The 21,185-nt window shown below is 45.9% G+C and overlaps 1 protein-coding gene across 1 annotated transcript in view; it reads right to left on the bottom strand.

Moving 5' to 3' along the window:
- LOC126281971 (nose resistant to fluoxetine protein 6-like) overlaps positions 1-21,185 on the bottom strand; it is a 316,561-nt gene that overhangs the window by 78,207 nt on the left and 217,169 nt on the right. Inside the window, exon 5 of the mRNA XM_049981346.1 lies at positions 15,947-16,170. Coding sequence (XP_049837303.1) covers positions 15,947-16,170 — 224 coding nt within the window. The remainder of the gene's footprint in view (positions 1-15,946; positions 16,171-21,185) is intronic.

Raw genomic sequence — 21,185 nt, 5'->3', positions numbered from 1 at the left:
TAACCCTCGCATTCGGTAGGACGACGATTCAATCCCGCGTCCGGCCATCCTGATTTAGGTTTTCCGTGATTTCCCTAAATCGCTCCAGGCGAATGCCGGGATGGTTCCTTTGACAGGGCACGGCCGAATTCCTTCCTCGTCCTTCCCAAATCCGATGATAGCGATGACCTCGCAGTTTGGTTTCTTCCCCCAAACAACCCAACCCAACCCCTTACATAACCATAGCTGGGAAATAGTTTTCACCTGCTGTGGATGTTTGACTTGAAGCAGTAGTAACATTCACTTACTACACGGTTCGATGTCACAATGCAATAACCATTAAAAGAGAGCAGGTGGCAGCACTAGCAGCGAGGAGTATATAAAGCGTGCCGGGGAACGTGGAAAACAGCGCAGTCAGTGTCGTAAAAGTAAAAGGAGCCATTTATTGGACGTCCAGACGGGCATGATCATTGGCCTTCGGGACAAGAGTGGAATCATTAGCCTTCGGGCCAAGAGTGAAAGTATTTCCAACGGCGCGACGCATCATAGATAGGGCTATGAAATTCAGGGTAATCACACTCTGCAATGGAACACTAGATAAACTGAAACTTCCTGGCAGATTAAAACTGTGTGCCCGACCGAGACTCGAACTCTGGACCTTTGCCTTTCGCGGACAAGTGCTCTACCAACTGAGCTACCGAAGCACGACTCACGTCCGGTACTCACAGATTTACTTCTGCCAGTATCCGTCTCCTACCTTCCAAACTTTACAGAAGCTCTTCTGCGAGTTCGAGTCTCGGTCGGGCACACAGTTTTAATCTGCCAGGAAGTTTCATATCAGCGCACACTCCGCTGCAGAGTGAAAATCTCATTCTGGAGACTAGATAAACTGCTCTCCAAGGGGGCGTACATCTATAACAAGTGGCACCGAACCGAACCATCGAACCACCCTCGCCCGCAAGCAATACAATGCAGGAAGTGCCTAAAATTTGGGCATACGACCGAGAGCGTCGGGGCGAAAACAGCAAAATGCGGCAAATGCAATGAAAATCACGACACGAAAAACTGCAAAAGCGACACAACAGCCCCGAAATGTGCCAACTGCAATGGCAACCATATGGCCTTTTCAGCAAAATACACAGAAAGACCAAAGGAAGCCGGGCCAACCGACACGAAAGCACTAGTGAGGTCTCTCGATAGCCCTACCCAGATTCCACAAAACGAAGCAGAACTCAAACAAAAAGTCACGCTAAAAGAAGACGTCATTAGGTTCACAACAACTGTTCTGTGGAACCTATTCCAGGACAAAAAACAAGTGATAGCACAGACAGTCGGTGAAGTCTCCAAAAAGATCTTCGGGAAAATAGTGAAAATAACACAAGTAGGCAACGGAATACATATTACAATCAGCCCAACAGAAGACGAAAGGAAAAGAGAAGAAGACCCTAACCACACCAGTACCTAAGAACAAAACACAGCGAACCCAAGCAAACCGATCTTGGCAGAAGCAGACAGAAGAGCCCCACAACTAAACTTCCTATGCGCAAACGCAAATGGATTAAGAAACAAAAAGGCCATAGTCAACTACATACTTCACCAAAACAAAATTCACACTATGGGGATAGTAGAGACCTGGACAAAGAAAAATGACAAAATAGAATTCCCAGGATATAACTGCCATATGAAACACAGGGCAGACGTTAGCGGCAGAGGTGGAGTGGCCATATACACAGACAAGAAATTATCAGCCACAGAACTAAGCTTGACACAACAACACCAGGATCTAGAAGTAATAGTAATACAAATACCAATCGGAGGAAGGGAAAAACTAACAATGGCTTGCCTCTACACACCCCCGAGGCACCCCCTCCCAACAGACTTCTTTCAATACCTACAGACTTTCCGAAAAGTAATCATAATGGCGGACGCCAACGCAAGACAGAAATTTAGGAGATACCACCGAAAATAACAACGGACAACTCTTATTCGATCTACTGACAACCGAACCGTGGAGCAGACTTCCAATCAGTCAGCCGACGTATATAGGATACGCAGGCCACTCCACTCCAGACCACATCATATACAGCCCATGCTTACAAGAAGCCATAATACACCAGGAAATAGGCCCAACAATAACAAGCGACCACCTGCCAATACTGTTCACAACCACCGCAGCCCCCCCCCCCCCCCCACCTCCAAGACCCGAAACACGAACGATCAGAAACTACAGAGCAGCAGACTGGGAGCGGTACCAGCAAAAAATACGGAATGATCTATCCGACCCAATAACGATTACAAACAACCAGGACCTAGAAACGGTCACTAGCAAAATAGAATCGACAATCCAAACCGCAATCGAAGAAAACATCCCCAAAAAGTAATACAAAGATGGAAGCCCACAATCCCACAGACAGCACTAGTGCTCATAAGAGAAAAGAAAAGGGTGTACAGGGAAATCCAAAGAACCAATAACCCCACACTGAAACCAATCTGGAACAGACTAAACGCAAGGATAAAACGAACAATATCCGAATACAGGCAAGAAAAATGGACTGAGACATGCAAAGAACTAGACTACAGGGACAGTGGCAAATTTTGGCAAAGGTTTAAAACACTCACAGCCCAGAAACAGCCCAACGCACCATGCCTGTTAATCGACAACGAGCCAACCACTGATGCCAGGAAAATAGAGAAGGAGTTCAAAAACAATCTAGTAGTAATACACTCATATCACAAGACCCGAGATTCGACGAAAACCACCGACTAGCGACGGAACAGACCATACACGGAATACTAAACGCACGCACAGTAGACGGGGGAGGAAAAAGAAAAGCTCACATCACAAATCACTGAAAACGATGTAATAGAAGCAATAATGACAGGCAGGGACTCGGCACCGGGAGAAGACGGAATTCGCAGATTACACCTCAGGAAAGTCCCCCTAGGGACAGTAGCACCAATACTAACAAAGGTATTTAACTACTGTTTAACCAGGGAAACGACACCAGACGCATGAAATAAAGGGATAATCATCATGATACCCAAACCGAACAAGCCAAAAACAAATGCCAACTCATACAGGCCTATCACACTGCTTAACATAATAGGAAAAAAGTATGAAAGAATAATAACGGATCAAATTAGCAAATACGTGTAAACAAGAACATAATACCCACCATCCAAGCGGGATTCCGCAAAAACCACTCCACAAATGATCCGCTCATGAGGTTATCCACTGATGTCACACAGGGGTTTAACACCAGCCAATGCACCCTGGCCATATTTTTAGACATCGAACGAGCCTTCGATAAAATATGGCACAGCGGCCTGCTAACACAGCTAACCAATCTAGGAATCCCCACAAAAATGGTCAGGGTAATACATGGACAAATAACAGAAAGGCAATGTCGGGTACATGTAGGAAACGAAACGTCGGACTACTTCACACCACAGGCTGGCGTACCGCAGGGAGCCATCATATCCCCATTGTTATATACCCTTTACACGGCGAACATTCGGACCACCGACGGCAATAAAGAGGCAGTAGCCTTATACGCTGATGATACGGCGTACTGGGTCACAGACCGACAAACACAGACAATACAGTGAAAGGCAAGTACGTATTTAAACAAACTAGAAAAATGGATGGCAAAAAACAGGATCAAACCCAACCCCAACAAGACTCAAATGGTACTTTTTCGGCACCGAAACCTAACAAAAAAACGAAACCAAGACGAAAGAGACAGAAGACTAACACTATGGGGTACGCCACTTCAGCTAGGAAACGCCGCCAAATATCTAGGCATCTATAGCGATTAATACCTGAACTGGCATACAAGGAAAAGGCAGGAACTCATCAGGCAGAAACAAGGACGATTCGACGGTTGTAGCACACACACAGCAATACACACTTATAAAACGTTTATAAGATCACTACTATAGTATGGGGCCCCAGCACTAGGAGGAATGACGGCCACAACAGCCAACAAAATGTACACAACAGACAGACGACTCCTACGGAGCTTCCTCAAATTGCAAAACACCCCACCAAGCACCGAAGTATACAGAACAGCCAAGATCATGCCGCTGCAAACACGCTTAGCCAAACTAAAAGCGAAATACGGCAAAAAATGCTACAGAACCGTCCCGACTTAGAACACATCATAACCACCAAAACCAACCAAACAAGAAAACCAAAATATAAATACATTCATCCAAACAGGACAGTGGCACAAAATACTACCAAAACATTCCCTGAACTAGCGCCAACAATGGCGCCCCTCATCGAAGGCGAAGAAACACCACCACACGTAGATAAGAGACAAGACCAAGGATAGAACAACTGCAGACGCAGCCAACAAGTTCACAGCAAAGAAGAAGAAGACGAAAACTCTACAAAGCAACCATTGTAGTAACCAGATCTGTACTTAAGCATAAGAGTAGAATAATTAAATATACATAACATAAAATAGCTTTAAGCAACCAACTTCGCATTATATTCAATTAAATAAATAACAATCCTCAAAACTGTAAGAAAATAAAGTTAATAAAATAAATATGTGTAATCCTAAGGCGAATAGAGCAAAAAGAAGCTCTCTAGCAGCCCGCCCTATTCCCCTAAGGGAAAGGAATGGAAAGATTTTTAAAAAACACAAGGAGAAAAATAAAAAAAAAACTCTTATTGTCAGAATTTTGTGCCTTGAGCTGTTCTATGACCTCCTCATCACTTATTTCGTGGTCAATACCTTTAATTACACAGCTGTAGCTTGGACGCTGCCTGTCCATTCGTTTGCGACCACTATTCTTGTACCTGTAATGTGCGGTGGAAGCCTTGGCTTAACCTGTCTCCTATCAGTTTCGCGGCGTTTTCTTCGGTTGTCCTGACATATGCGACTCTCTTGTGCGTGTTTAAGTTGAATGACAGTACCTTGAGGCCTAACAGGTATTATCCGAAAGCTAGGGATATACTTCGCTGTGTCGTATCTTTAGGCAGGTTGTTAATTACGTACGTCCGTTCGCGGTATCCTTTGGATTCGGCATTATTTCTCGTTTCATGTGATCTTGTGCCCTTACAGGGGATCGTCCTAAACCCAGAGATAAATCTGTTCCGCTTCGTTGCCACCTCTATTCGCAAACCTTATGGTATGCGGAGGTATCCTCGGAATTAACCAGCCTATATACACGCACGCGGGTTACGGTGCAGTGCAACCGGCCCTGGTACGGAATTATCCCTACTCTCGGTGGGAACAGAGTCTGCTCTGCCTTGTGGCTCTGATATGTCGACAATTTTGCTTTTGTTGCTTCGCGCAGTGCGCGGAGCTACACGACAATTCTGCTTCCTCTGCATCTGTCACTACATTGTAACGGGGTGACACAACTCTGCTTCACTTGCTTCTGCCGTCGCAGCTCGTTGTGGTTTCGCTTCGCTCGGCCAGTCTTCTCCGCCAATTCCTTCTCCTTCTTCGTCTTCTGTCTTCTTCTCCTTCTTAGGTGGCTGCAGCGCTCTCTCGACTTCTGCACGCTTCGGAAGCTGCGGCAGGAAGGCGCGTTCCTTGAGTGGACCTGTCGCAGTATTTATGCTTGTGGCCTTCCCCGTTCACCAGGTGCTCCCTCTGCGGTCCGCGCCCGCTCGGTGCGATCTTGTGGAGCAGTGCCGTTCTCTTTTCCGTCCGCTGCCGTCCTTGGTGTTCTCTTTGCGGGTCTGGGCCAGACACGCTCCTGGGTGCTCCAGACTGAAGATGGAACACGCAAAATCGCACCGAGCGGGTGCGGACCGCAGAGGGAGCGCCTGGTGAACGGGGAAGGCCACAGGCATAAATACTGGACCAGGTCCATCACAACCACAGGTGGAAGCACAAGCGGCCAAAGACACTGCTAGTCAGGGCATAACCACCTATGGTAAACTAACTTACGCAAACAGCGACAAATATCGGTAAGCCCCTGCATATCAGAAACACTGACTGGCAACTACCAGCTGCTATTAGAGCCGACCAACAGGCCACAGCAGGGACACCGACGAGCTCGCCCACAGACGCACAAACAATCTGCCAACATTCCCTCACACTGTGCTTCCGACATATGACCTATCGGACACAAGATCGATAACAAACCTAATTGTTGCAGGTTGCTGACGCTGAACGAGGACTCTGTACCAGCACCCAGCGCCAGCGGCCGAGCAGCACAAACGCACAACGTCAAGGTATCGACATGCATGATACCCACTACTAACAAAGCCTATCCTTGCACAACCTATCGCAGGCAGCAAGAAAACCGCTACTGCCCTTACCACCCGACCTAACTATCGCAGAGGTTTTTTCCCCTTGGCTCTTGCCTTGTCACTTTTTTTCCTCTGCCCTTAAAACCGCCACCCTTCGTCAGATTTCGACCAATCTATCTCCAGATGAGCGCGTATTAATGGTTAATCTCAACCAGACATACGCAAACATCGCGGTACCCATATCCTGCGACACCTCACTTTAGTGAATACTAACCCTTATGCAGAGATGGCAGTAGACCTTTTGTGTTGGCCATCATGCCGGTGTGGGCATGGAGGAGCTCCACCTCTATAATAAAAAAAAAACTCTGATTTAAGCACAAGTATATCTGCCCAGTGCGTACAGTAGCTCAAAACACATCAAACCACTTCCCAGACTAGCCCCCACTATGGAACCGCTGACAACCCATACCACAACCCCTCCCCACCTAGACGTCAGACAATAAAACACAGACAGACATGTAACATGGAAACCAACACCAAACCACCAATCACTCTTTCTCTCTCTCTCTCACACACACACACACAGACAACAATAACGACAACACACGCACACTTAAACAAGCCGGCACACTCTACAACTATTCAATCCTGTTCTGCCACTGAAAAATAGAAAATAGCCATAATTGTATAACAAAAATTAGTAACAATAGTAACATCATTATACGTTACCCTCAGACCCACTTCAAAAATCTCGTCTCATTTGTTCTCCTCTCTTCTGCTCCACAATCGTACACAGTGTTAAATTAAGAAATATTACATACAAAGTATACACAATAACACTATACACGCCAATGTAAATAACCATAATTATATATTACCATATGTTAATGTTTATGTCTTCAACTCTCACTTAAAAACCTCTCCTCATGTCTTCTCCTCTCACACACTCTATTGTTGCACATTATGTTAAAATAAGATACACTCTATTGTTGCACATATTGTTAAAATAAGATATATCTCATGTAAATTACGTACAGCAACACAACACACAACAATGTGAACAATCATAATTATATACTATCATATGTCAATGCTTACATCTTTATCTCTCACTGTCTCCTCAAAATCTCACCTTGTATCTTTTCTCCTCCTATATTCTATTATTATAAACGTTGTTAAATTCTATTACTATATACATTGTTAAACTAAAATATAACCTTGTAATTTATGTATTGTAATTCTAAATGTTTATTGTTAATGATAACATTAAAAGTGCAACAAAATGTAAAAAGCACCTTTCTGCAAGCACTTTAAAACTGTATTAAAAAGGGAATAAAATTGTAAAACCTGCCTATGGCTAAAAAGTGCAATGCAAGCACTAGAATAGCCCGCCCTCCAACCTAAGGGAAGGGAATGAAATAAGCAAAAAAAAAGAAAAAACAAAAAAAACCTCTGATTTGCGGCCTGACCCAGCGAGGCGAGCGCATCATTGCCGTTGCGCGCTACGCTTAATCGGCCGTTGAGAGCTTGTGAAGAGGTTTCTGTGCTATGGGCGCCACGGAAAGCAAATTCTCGTGTGTTGATTTCACAACGCCTGCAGATTGTCGTGTTCTGCGGCCCGCAGCATGGGAACGACGTATGCGCAGAGGAAACCTGCCGCTACGAAGGGTCCTTCGGTTGTGCAACTCACTGAGTCTGCAGACCATGCAAGAAAGCCTCGAGAAGACGAGTTGCGGCCTGCCCCCCCCCCCCCCCCCCCCCCCCGTTTGTACGTCAAGTGCAAGGTGGGTGAACAGCGCTGTTCGATACAATGACGAATTGCTCTAGGAACGAGGTGGTCTACGAGTATGTCGACAAAGATTCGCTGATCTGCGTTCGGGCTGCAAACGTGGCCGACCACAGGGCGATCAACGTCGCAGTGGCCGACCACTTTGTCGACGCGCCGCCGGCGCGTGAGAAGGCACCATCCGTAAGAAGGATGAAGACGACCGAGGCACTCCTCACGGGGTTACCTCGGTGCTGTGATGAGGCAGCGGTCCGGGAAGGGCTGCTGCGAGCCGGGTTCGGTAATGCAACCGCAAGGTTGCACAACCGGACCAACAAGAAGAGGCCGCCGCTCTATGCCGTGGCCGTGCAAACGTCCGACGGCGGGAGCGACATCTTCGACTTGGAAGTTGCTGAGCTTCCCGGTAACGACGGAGGCTCTCCCGACCGCCATGGATCCCCAGCTCCAGTGCTTCAGGTGCCAGGGCGAGGGCCGTGTCGCCAAGTATTGCCGCAACGCGGCGCTGTGCGTCAAGTGCTCCGGCGAACACGACAACCGCGCCTGCGACCGCGGTAGCAACGTTTTGCCGACTTGCGTCCGGCGTGGCGGCCCGCACGTCGCCAGCTGGCGCGGTTGCCCGGCTTTCTCAAGCCGTAGCGGAAGCAGAGAAGACGACGTCAGAAACGACGTAGGGCGCAAACCAGCCCGGCGCAGCTGAGGGACGGCGCAATAGCAGCTCCACCTGCCAGGGGAGGGGAATGCCGCCCGGAAACGGGCAGTCAGGATACAGCTCGCGCTCCCGAGAAGAAATGTGGCCTCGAACTCGGCACCGCCGTGAAGGAGGCCACTGCAGCCTCAAAGCCGTCATGGTGGGCAGAGAGGGCTGCCTTCACAGCCGCCGTGGCTGCAGAGAAGGAAGTGGTCTTGAGGCAACTGCGTGCAGTCTTCGCCCGAGGCCTCAGCGCAGCAGCACCTGCGAACATTCCTGCGACCTCGCAGAAGGACGTTCGCGTGCCTGTCCCGGCGGTTGCACCAGCAGCACCGCAGGTGAAAGGTGCAAAGAAGAAAACGTCTGCCCCAGCGGTACCGGTGGCGACGCCGACCGCTGCGAGAGCGGCCCCCGCAAGGGACCGAGAAGACAAAAAGGCAGCCTTCATCGCACGAGCGCGAGCGAACGGCCTGCATTTCTCCGACGGTGAAGCGGCGCAGCTCTCTGAGCAAACGGAGCTGCTCGAAGCTACATTACGGAAGGCCCGCGCCGTGCAGTAGAGGAGGACGCCGAACGGCGGCCGGCCGTCGCCGTTCTGCACCAACCTGATGAAGCTGTACCAAGTCACTGACGACAAGGCGCAGCAGAGGGCGTAAAAGCAACGCATGCGTTGCCGCACCGGATTCCTTTGTTACAGGGAGGAAGCCACTGCAGCAGGCCCAGGAGACTACACACGAGCCCAGCCGCAGCACCCGGACTGACCCAGCTAACGGACACGCAGCACATAGGTAACTATGCCCGATACCTCACGCTAACCTTGCCTCACCTTGAATGCTCTGTTGCAGCTAGCAAACTGCTACTGCCCTCACTACCCGTCCTACTGTCGCAGAGGTTTCTTTCCCTTGGCGCTGGCCTTGGCAATTTTTTTCCTCTGCCCTTATAACCGCTACCCTTCGATCGCTTTCGACCACTTCTATCTCCTGATGGACCATGTTAATGAGTAATCTTACCCAGACGCATGAATAACACCACAGCCTACATCCTGTGACTCCTGATTCAAAAACTAACATGTTTATGGAGGTGACAGTAGAACTTTTGGTTTGGTCACCACGTTGGTGTGGGCGTGGAGGGGCCCCATCATTTTTTTTTTTTTACTCTGATTTAGTTGGACCGGCCTGTCGGATGCGTTGCATGCCTTGACTGTTACGAGTTTTGTAGGCTCGCAGTAGCTCAGGCCAACGTGAAGTCGGCCTGCGATGGATTGTGTGGCCCAGTGACTGTATGAGCCTATTCTGCGACCGATTGGTCTCTTGGTACAACTGTCTCAACGATTGGCGGAAATGATCCCTGAGCAAAGGGATTCCGGTCTGCTCATCTAACTGGATAGTTGGGTAGCGCCATGGCAGTTGGAGGGTGAGCCGAAGTGCTCAGTTCTGCACCCTCTCGAGCTCGGCAACGTGTGTCTCGGCGGCATTGCCCCACACCACGGCAGTATACACTAGCACTGGACGAACAAGTGCCAGGTATAGGGTGATGCTGTGGCGAAGGGAAGCGCCGAGGTCGGGTTGAGTAGAGGGTACAAGACCCGTAGATGATGCCATGGGAGGTGTTTCCAGTAGCAATGTTAGGTGAATCACCCTATATATATATATATATATATATATATATATATATATATATATATATATATATATATATATATAATACGCCCCTTGGTATCCTTGGGGGGGGGGGGGATGTCCACCTCTGCATGTAGTTTACTTTTCTTCAGAACGATATCATCAACACTACAATCCACAGCTCTCAGTGTTCGTGCGTTGTTCAAAGAGCAGCAGGATGAATTTACCGCACACAACTGGCTCCCAAACTCCCCGGATTCAAACCCAGTCGGTAATCTGTGGGACCATGTCGATCTAGCTGTACACGGTACGGGTCCCCAACCGAGAAACTTAGGGCGGCTGGCCACGGCATTGGAGTTGATTTGGCTCTTCATCCTTATCGGTGCCTTTCAGAACCTCTTTGCCTCTCTTCATGCATGTCTCGCACGGGTCAACACTGCGAAAGGTGGTTATTCAGGCTTTTGACAAGTCGTCACATTAAGGGGGAACGACAAGGTCGCGGTCGAAAAAGCTCGAATCTTTTTATTACGGAATTCGAATGTATATACATGGAAGAAATATTCGCCAAAATATTATGTGCGAACTCTAAAAAGTAACGATTCTCTGAAGTCGAGCATGCACGGCACGGCTCGGCGTGAAGAGAACCGGTAGCGCGCGCACGCTCCCTTCGTTGCGTCCGTGAGATGTTTAGGGTTTTGACTAAACCTGATTTGCTGGAGCGTTGTTTGGGCGATTTTACTCTAAATGTGAAGGAAAGTCGCAATAGTTTCATTTGTAGATACGCTCCAAAAATAACATCTAGCCGGAGCTTCAAATTTGGCCGCACGTCTAGTCAATGCAGGCCATACTGCATTACTACACGTGGCAATGCCACTGAAATCAAAATCGGCCATGAAATGCACCGATTCTGTGCAGACAGAGACGCTAGCGGCGATGCGCTCAGCGACGACAAGGACTTTGAGAACGGGACTGGGGGCTTATCGGGTCAAAGTAGCAGAAAGCGGCTGTCCGCTGGCTGGGGTGATGCAACTGAACTCGGGCTCGTTCACCACCTATTTTTCACGTGGCACATCTGCAAAGGGGGTTAGTAGTGGACCGTTGCATTTGCGGCCCTATTATTGAGTCATATATTGGCTAGCTTCTGAACAGCAGTGAATTGAACTATACGCGTTCAGATAGAAACTTATTTTAGTAGGTGCAATTCGTACACTGTTTGTCCCGCACCTACACAGTCACGTTGTTCCTACATATTCAGTGGCGTCTATGCTTGCACTCGCGGCACTTTGCCGCTCCCAACTTGCCACCACAACGGAAAACGACCAAAGACCCGATTTTCCCACTCATATCCACAGTCCTCAGTCGGGTCACATGACACTACATTAGTCAAAATAATCCCTAAAGATGGCCACAATTCATTTACAATTTGTATAAGATTTAACTACTTAAATCTAAATACATTATATAATTTTACACATTTATCGCCACACTTTTGAAAGTCATTGCAACGGAACTACAACGCCCATCAAAACACAAAACAAGTATTTTCCGGTCTATCTTGCTCAGCATATTATCTCTGCTGCTGTGCTTTGAATTTAAATTACGAACTACTTGAAAGAGCTCCATATTATCCCCTGTTACCTTCCAGTGATAGGTATCGGTGATATCCGTAAGTTTCAAGGTCTGTCTTTTTTTTTAATTGATAAATACTTGTCAAACTTTAAACGCGTTTTTCTCAAAACCATGTTTTTCGGAATGGTTGCCGTCGCCCACGGTACAATTTTCGTCCTATTTTAACCATTTTTGGTTTCTCTTGAAGCAAAGTGAATTCTCTTTACTTCATCGTAGCCGATTTTTTTTTTTTATGGTGATGTATCGGCCGCCGCACAGCAGCCGTCAACTCGGCGCGGCACACAGCGAGTACCGCACACGATGTAAACAACCTGGCGCAATTGAACGCGTCGTCGCGGGTTAGAGGCAGCGTACACACCACTATCGATACGGATTACCCTGGCGGCGCTGCCCTTGCCACCAGAGTGAGCAACCGTATAAGGGCGCCATCTACCAACACTCTGATTGGCCGGACCTGCGGATTTAAGCGAGCTCCCTGAGCCCGTTTAACCAGTTCCATCTTCGCCGATGACTGTGTTATTACCCGGCTGCTGGATTCACGACGACCGAACCGTAGTGTGGCCTCCCAGGCTGGAAACTTGCAACGCGTCGGTATCGACTGGTTTGCAGTGGTTTGGACTTGTATTCTCTACTAGTGACTCTGGTTTCTCCTGGGCGCTACTGCCAGCGAAGTCTTGTGTAGTGAAGGTGTGGAACCTATTGAAATTCATTGACGAATGGAGGTTCAGTACGATGATGAATGTTTGTCACGGAAGCAAGTGTACGATTGGAGCAGGAAGTTCACAAATGGTGTGACTTCAGTGGAAGATGCTCATCATCCAGGTCAGTCACAACGAGTTGTGACTCCGCAGAACATTGCAGCAGTTGAAGCCATAGTGAAGGAAAACCGCCGAGTGACACTGAATGACACTGCAGCATGTTTATGAATTAGTCATGGGTCAGCACACCATATTGTTCATGATGTGCTCCAGTTTCATAAAGTGTCTGCAAGATGGGTGCCACAGCAACTGACTCCTGAAATGAGAGAACGACGTGTTGATGGTTGTGAAGAACTTCTTCGGCGCTTTGAACGAGAAGGTGATGGCTTCCTTGCAAGAACTGTTACTGGGGACGAAACCTGGGTTCACTTTCACCAATCGGAAACGAAGAGAGCGAGCAAGGAATGGCGCCATTTCTCATCACCAAAACCAAAGATGTTTCGAACACAATCATCAGCAGGGAAGGTTATGCTGACTCTCTTTTGGGACGAAAAAGGCATCATTTTGGAACATTACTTGCCTAGAGGGACCACTGTCACCAGTGCATCATACACAGATCTCCTAAAAAATCATCTGCTGCCTGCAATCAAATCAAAGCGACTTGGATTGTCAGCAGGTGTCCTTTTGCAACATGACAATGCAAGGCCCCACACTGCCCATACAACAGTTGCAACAACCACAGACCTGCATTTTGAGTGTCTTCCTCATCCACCATACTCACCAGACCTTGCCCCAAGTGATTTCCATATGTTTGGACCCCTCAAAAACGCAATGGGAGGAAAGAAGTTCCGTTCTGATGAACAGGTACGCCACGCGGTGCATGAATGGTTGCGCGGACTACCAAAATAATCTTTTTCTAATGGAATTTATGCACTTTGTAAGCGCTGGAGGACTTGCATTGAGCGTGGGCGAGGTTATGTTGGAAAGTGATATAGCTTTGTACCACTTCTGCACAATAAACAATATTTTTAAAAAAATATTTAAGGTTTTCATTTGACTCACCATCGTATATGGAGACAAGGGCTGAAAAAAAGGTGAGTCGTTGGGCGTCGGTATCGGCTGGTTGGCAGTGGTTTGGACTTGTATTCTCTACTAGTGACTCTGATTTCTCCTTGGCGCTACTGCCAGCGAAGTGTTGTGTAGTCGAACCTAAGTTTTGTTTTGAGTGACAGAAGGTCAAATAAATTGGGTTATGACGGAATATTTGTTGTGTTATAGTGCGGACATAACAGGTGATATCTGGTATTTTTTTCGGCCGAAATAGAGGGATTTGAAATGGCCACTTAGTTTCAATTATCTATAATTTCGCCATTACATTCCTCAATACACAGTGAAGGTGATAATACTTTTCAATGAAAAGATATCAATAAAAACTTCAATGTATGCTTCATTCATTGCAGTAAACACCATTTGTCTACCACTTCCAGTACGGAGAAAAAAACAGATCTTGAATTTGAGCGATATTTTCGTCCGTCACCCTGCCGTTCCTGCTTAATGTGAGGGGACAGCGTACATTTGCGGCACTTGTAAGGTGTCAGGCAAATCCAACACCTTCCATGAAAACCCTGACATGATAAGCAAATCCAGTAGTATGTCACATAGCTCCGAATAAGTCGTGACATTAAATTAACCAAAGTAATACGAGTAACGAGTGAGCAAATGGAATACCACAGACTAACACAAGAATGCCTAAATGCATGTCATACCTTCCCACCGTGAGACAGACGCAGTTCCGAGGGGAGAAACGAGAACAGAAGCCGAGAGTAGAACCGTATTGAGCTAGAAGGCCCTACGATAAGGGGCGGACTGGACACCCACGTCGCCAGCTAACCACTAGGACAACGCCAGCTGCAAGTTTTAGAGTGAGACTTTTTCTCGTCTCTGTTACGTCAAGGACCACCCCCCAGCCCATGTTAAAAGCTAGAGCCCTCGAGAAAAAACAGTATAGATCTTACGATAACACAAAAAGGGCCACACCACCTGCAAGTTTTAGCGTGAGACTTTCTCGCGTCTCTGTTACGTTAGGATCACCCCCCCAGCCCATGTTAAAAGATAGAGCCCTCCAGAAGAACAGTATAGATCTTACGATAACGCTAAAAGGACCACACCAGCTGCAAGTTTTAACGTGAGGCTTTTTCGCGTCTCTGTTACGTTGCAAACTTTAAAAACATTGCCCCACCACGAAAAGTATAACGTTTCTCATTGGGTAGACAGAACTTTGTAGGGGGAGCTTAAGGTTAACATTGAGAACCTGATTGGTCTGATGAAAACACAGCCAGATAGTTTTTTTTAAAACCAACTTCGGTAAATGGTAGTAAGGAGAAGTTAGGAGAGGTTAGTTAGTTCCGAGACGGCGAGCTGGATGGTTGCTGCGCCGGCCGCTGCCCCCTGAAGCTGCCTAACTAACGACAAGGTAATGAACGTACGCGATGCCGCATAACAGTGCATAAAGCTTCACTCAGAACTGCAGAAGTCTCATCTGTTACAACCCCTTTTTTTGCGTAATACTAGTGTCGATCGTAAATTAAAGCTCATGGTGTTCACATTTGTCACTTGAAGTAAAAATCTGAAACGCGATGATTTCTCTGTTATATAATTATTGAGAAGCCACATCAGCCACTGTAATTTACGACAAGTTAGATAAGTAATTAAAGATAATTGAGGGTCACTGTAGACCATTTTGATAGTTTTCTATTTTGTGTAACTTAATTTAAACCTAGATTATAGATGTGATATGGCATAGGTCATCCTTCGATCCATTGTAGAAGTTGGAAACCCACTAAGGGAATATTCGTTCACATTTTTGTTGAACGCAGTTGGTTTTTACCATCCTGTATTGAAATATTTCCTTTTATCAATAGTGCAATTTATAAACAATGTTTTGTGAGTAGAATAAAATTTCCAATGGTTAACTTAACTGCTAACTAAAAATAGGAAAGCCTTGAACCCCTTCCACTAAATTTAGTTAGTATTAAGATTCTTCTACAGGGAGTGCAGTGGAGCTGACGCTGAAACCATTAAGTATTTGCTTATATCATCGCTAGTCTCACTGAACTCTTCTGAATTCTACATGTCATGTGTGGTCTGGCGTCTCTTTACCAGTAACAGGTCCCAGGTTCAAACTAGTCAATTCCCTAAAAAACACGCTCAGAGCGTCGTTGCGCGAAAGTGGTAGGGAGACACGATATAGAACAAACAGATACCACCACGAATGTTAAACACTGACAGTTGAGGCTGTACGACTGGTTTGTGCGTGGCTGCGGTACTCACATGGCTAGCAGGGTGCTGAGCGGCGGGAGGCGGGAGGGCGCGCCCTGGGGCCTCGTGTAGCACTGGTGCGGCTCGGCCCGCACCCCCACGGCCACGCCGTAGGCGCTGCCGTTGTACGGCGCCAGCGCGTCGCCGACCGCGCGCTCCACGTCGGCTGGCGAGCAGGAAGCGGGCACGCACACGGCCCAGCCCACGGTCGAGGCTCGCGGCACGAAGTGGCTCGGCTGCGACAGGCACACTTTTACAACACGTCCCACCAGTCGAGAACCCACACTCTACGTCTACAGGGTGGCCTGCGGGGAACGGGAGCTTTTAGAGTGGATAGTAAAACCACGGGCTGAACTGGTGACCGGTATTCAAGCTGGTTTTGTGGATCTAGGTGTCTGGAAACACACGATCACACTTTAGGAAGAATTTCATCCACACAGTTCTGAAGAGAGCTAGGACGGACAAGTGCGAGAACTACTGCACAATCATCTTTACATTTCAAGCACTCAACTCGCTCACATACTGTACAGAAATTTCAACTTGATAGCTTAACCCATCCCTGAGAAGAATGGGTCTTTAACAGAGGACAGTCCGGACAACAAAAGGCAAAAAAATATTTTATGTGATATTAATACAAATGTGGTGTGCGTACTGTAAGTCCTTCGGAACACACGCCATCAGATCATTTGACTTGTCGCTCTAACGAAGTAGGCGAGTGTCAGCAATATGTCTCGTGGTCTTATCGTGGCGTGTTTATCTCCTGCCGTTAGGTCAGACGATAGAAATGCCACTTGCACGCTTAGAGTAGCGGATTGACGGTGACAAACTTTAAACAGAACATGATTAATTTTCACACACATTTATTAAAATAATAACAATCATAAACCTTCCTTAACTTGATTCTGGATGCAATTTACAATTGACAAGCTAAAGTTCCTTTGGTCTTGGTACGTCAATCTTATTCTCACATATCTCTGATACTTGGCAAAGTGTCTATACATCTCTCTTCATAGCTATGTACAGAAATATGAAAATCTTATTAGGTGCAGACTGAAACTTGACTATAGACTGGTGCAGACTAAGGCAGACTAATGCAGACTAAGGCAGACTGACTAATCGGAGGTCTGTACACTCGTTATAATACCTCGCGCTATCAGGTATCACTGCGCGAGAGTGATCCGCGAGGAGAGAAGGTTCTACGTTAGCAGCAATCTCATTGGCCGCGTTAAATATAAAAACGCGGATCGGCGGAAGCAGAATTTGGTCCGTCTCTAAGACAGCGCCATCTCATAGTGCGGAGACGGACGAGCACTGCGCCTGTGCTGTTGTGCTTAGCGGGGCGCGCTCTAGTGGGACAGTTGTGTACGCGCTGACTACGCGTAACTATGTACACAACAACAAATTAACAATTTTTGGATTTTTTCCGTTACTTAGCAGGTGTTGACACATGTGAAAATTACCGAACTATCAGTTTAATAAGTCACAGCTGCAAATTTCTAACGCGAATTCTTTGCAAACGAATGGAAAAACTGGTAGAAGCCAACCTCAGGGAAGATCAGTTTGGATTACACAGAAATGTTGTAATACGTGAGGCAATACTGACCCAACGACTTATCTTAGAAGAAAGGTTAAGGAAAGGCAAACATACGTTTCTGGCATTTGTAGACTTAGAGAAAGCTTTTGACAATGTTGACTGGAATACTCTCTTTCAAATTCTGAAGGTCGCAGGGGTAAAATACAGGAAGCGAAAGCCTATTTACAATTTGTACAGAAACCAGATGGCTGTTATAAGAGTCGAGGGACATAAAAGGGAAGCAGTGGTTGTGAAGGGAGTGAGACAGGGCTGTATCCTCTCCCCGATGCTATTCAATCTGTAAATTGAGCAAGCAGTAAATGAAACAAAAGAAAAGTTCCGAGAAGACATTAAAATCCATGGAGAAGAAATAAAAACTTTGAGGTTCGCCGATGACATTGTAATTCTGTCAGAGACAGCAAAAGGACTTGGAAGAGCAGTTGAACGGAATGGAGAGTGTCTTGAAAGGAGGGTATAAGATGAACATCAAGAAAAGCAAAACGAGGATAGTGGAATGTAGTCGAATTAAGCTAGGGGATGGTGAGAGAATTAGATTAGGAAATTAGACACTTAAAGTAGTAAAGGAGTTTTGCTATTTTGGGCAGCAAAATAACTGATGATGGTCAAAGTAGAGAGAATATAAAATGTAGACTGCCAATGGCAAGGAAAGCGTTTCTGAAGAAGAGAAATTTGTTAACATCGAGTATAGATTTAAATGTCAGGAAGTCGTTTCTGCAAGTATTTGTATGGAGTGTACCCTTGTATGGAAGTGAAACGTGGACGATAAATAGTTTGGACAAAAAGAGAACAGAAGCTTTCCAAATGTGGTGCTACAGAAGATTGCTGAAGATTAGATGAGTAGATCACACAACTAATGAGGAGCTGTTGAATAGAATTGAGGAGAAGAGAAATTTGTGGTACAACTTGACTAGAAGAAGGGATTGGTTGATAGGGCATGTTCTGAGTCATCAACGGATCACCAATTTAGTATTGGAGGGCAGCATGGAGGGTAAAAATTGTAAAGGGAGAAATGGCTTTGAGTACTATGGGACTTAACTTCTGACGTCATCAGTCCCCTGGAACTTAGGACTACTTACAGCCAATTAACCTAAGGACATCACACACTTCGATGCCCGAGGCAGGATTCGAACCTGCGACCGTAGCAGTCACGCGGTTCCAGACTGTAGCGCCTACAACCGCTCGGCCACCCCGGCCGGCTGCAAAAGGAGACCAAGAGATGAATACACTAAGTAGATTCAGAAGGATGTAGGTTGCAGTAGGTACTGGGAGATGAAGAAGCTTGCACAGGATACAGTAGCATGGAGAGCTGCATCAAACCAGTTTCTGGACTGAAGACCACAACAACAAGAACAAATACTAATTAACCATTTTTGAATTTTTTCGTTATTTATACTATGAAACGTTGCTTTTAGCCAGATTTCATGATTCTAGATCAACGGGAAGTTCCCTATAAGTTCTCATGAGTGCGTTTGTGAGCATCAAAATATGTGACATAAATGGCCATCTCTGTTGATTGCACTGACTAAGAAGCTTAAATTTTTTATACCGCCAAGAGACCATAGACCTTAGAGTTTGACGTAAATTTCAACTTGGTAGTTTACCTGTCTCTGAGAAAAAGAGATCTTAAAAGACGGGCAGACAGATAGACAGACGGACAAAAATTGCAAAAAAAAAAAAAAAAAAAAAAAAAAAAAAAAAAAAAAAAAAAAATGTGTGATATAATCACAAATTAACAATTTTCGTATTTTCTCCATAACTTATGCCGTGCCGGCCTTAGTGGCCGAGTGGTTCTAGGCGCTACAGTCTGGAACTGCGCGACCGCTACGGGTCGCAGGTTCGAATCCTGCCTCGGGAATGGATGTGTGTGATGTCCTTAGGTTAGTTAGGTTTAAGTAGTTCTAAGTTCTAGGGGACTGATGACCTCAGATGTAATGTCCCATAGTGCTCAGAGCCATTTGAACATTTGAATTTATGCCGTGAAACTTTGATTCAGCCAAATTCCATGATTCTAGGTCAACGGGAAGTACCCTATAAGTTTTGATGAGTGAGTTTGCGAGTATCAAACTATGCGATATAAATGGCCGTATCTTTTGATCACATTGATTTAGAAGCTTAACTCTTTCACACCGTCGATGATGTCTAGATCTTAGTGGTGGTGGTTGTTGGGATGTTTAAGGGGGACTAAACAGCTAAGGTCATCAGTCCCTAGATCTTAGTATTTGACCTAAATTTCAGCACGATAGGTCTAATGTTCCTGAGAAAAAGGGGTCTTAACAGACAGACAGACAGACAAAGTGAACCTATAACGGTTCCGTTTTCACCGATTGATGTACGAAATCCTAAAAATGAAAAAGAAAATTGAAGACCTGTTGGATGACGAACAGTTTGGATTTAGAAAAAGTGGAGAGGCTATTCTGTCGCTGCACTTGATAACTGAAGCAAGACGTGAGAAAAATCAAGGCACGTTAATTTTATAGACCTAGAAGAAGCGATGGATGATGTAAAATGGTGTAACAAGTCTTTCTCAGAAAAATACTTGAAAGCTATAGGGGAAGAGCAGTAGTAGTCAATTTATACAAGAAACAAAATAAAATATAAGAATGAAGCCCAAGAACGAAGTGGTTGGATTAAAAGGCAAATAAAACAGGCATGGTCTTTCGTCCCTTCTGTTCAATCTACAGATCCAAGAAGCAGTGATAGAAGAAAAAGAAAGATTAAGAAGTGTGATTATAATTCAGAATGAAAGAATGTCACTGATAAAGATTTGCTGATGACATTGGTATCCTCACTGAAAGGGAAGAATACTTGCAGGATCTGTTGAACTGAATGAACAGTCTAATGAGCACGCACTATGGATTTACTGTAAATAGAAGAAAGGCGAAAGTAACGAGGAGCAGTAGGAATGAGATTAGCAATAAGCTTAACACCAGAACTGCGGACCATGAATTAGACGAGATGCAGGAATTCTGCCACCTTGGAAGCAAAATAACACGTGACAGACGAAGCAAAGAGGGCGTAAAAATCAAAATAGCACAGGCGAAGAGCGCATTTTTCGTCAAAAGAAATTTATTAGTAGTAAACGTAAGCCTTCATTTGAAGGAGCAATGTTTGAGATTGTGCGTCTGGAGCACAGCATTATACGAAAGTGAATTGTGAACTGTGGGAAAACTGGGAAAGAGGAGAATTGAATCATTTGAGATGTGGTGCTACAGAAGGATTGGAATGAGAAAGCTGGAAATGAGGAATCTCTCCGCAGAATTGACAAAATAGAGGAACACGTGAAAACATTGACAAGAGAAAGTGACAGGATGACAGGACGTGTATCGAGACATTAACCAATAGTGTCTATAGTACTAGAAGAAACTTCAGAGGGTAAAAACTTTATGGGAAGACAGAGGTTGGAATATATCCAACAAATAATTGAGGATGTAGACCGCGAAGCTACTCTGTGATGAAGAGATTGGCACAAGAAAGAAATTCGTGGCAGGCAGCATCAAACCAGTTAGAGGACTAAGGCCTTCCACACCCCCGACCCCCATTCCCAAAAGAAGTAAACTATATTCATTATACAGGAGAGAGCGAGACTATTCGAGTACCTACGCCCTAAATGTTGAATGCATCGTAGCAGCACAGAGAATATTTCGTTACCATTTCTGT

The sequence above is a fragment of the Schistocerca gregaria genome, chromosome 7 (genome assembly GCF_023897955.1).
Source record: "Schistocerca gregaria isolate iqSchGreg1 chromosome 7, iqSchGreg1.2, whole genome shotgun sequence".
Taxonomy (NCBI): Eukaryota; Metazoa; Arthropoda; class Insecta; order Orthoptera; family Acrididae; genus Schistocerca; species Schistocerca gregaria.
The sequence above is the reverse complement of the archived record's forward strand: the minus strand, read 5'-3'. Positions and strand labels throughout refer to the sequence as shown.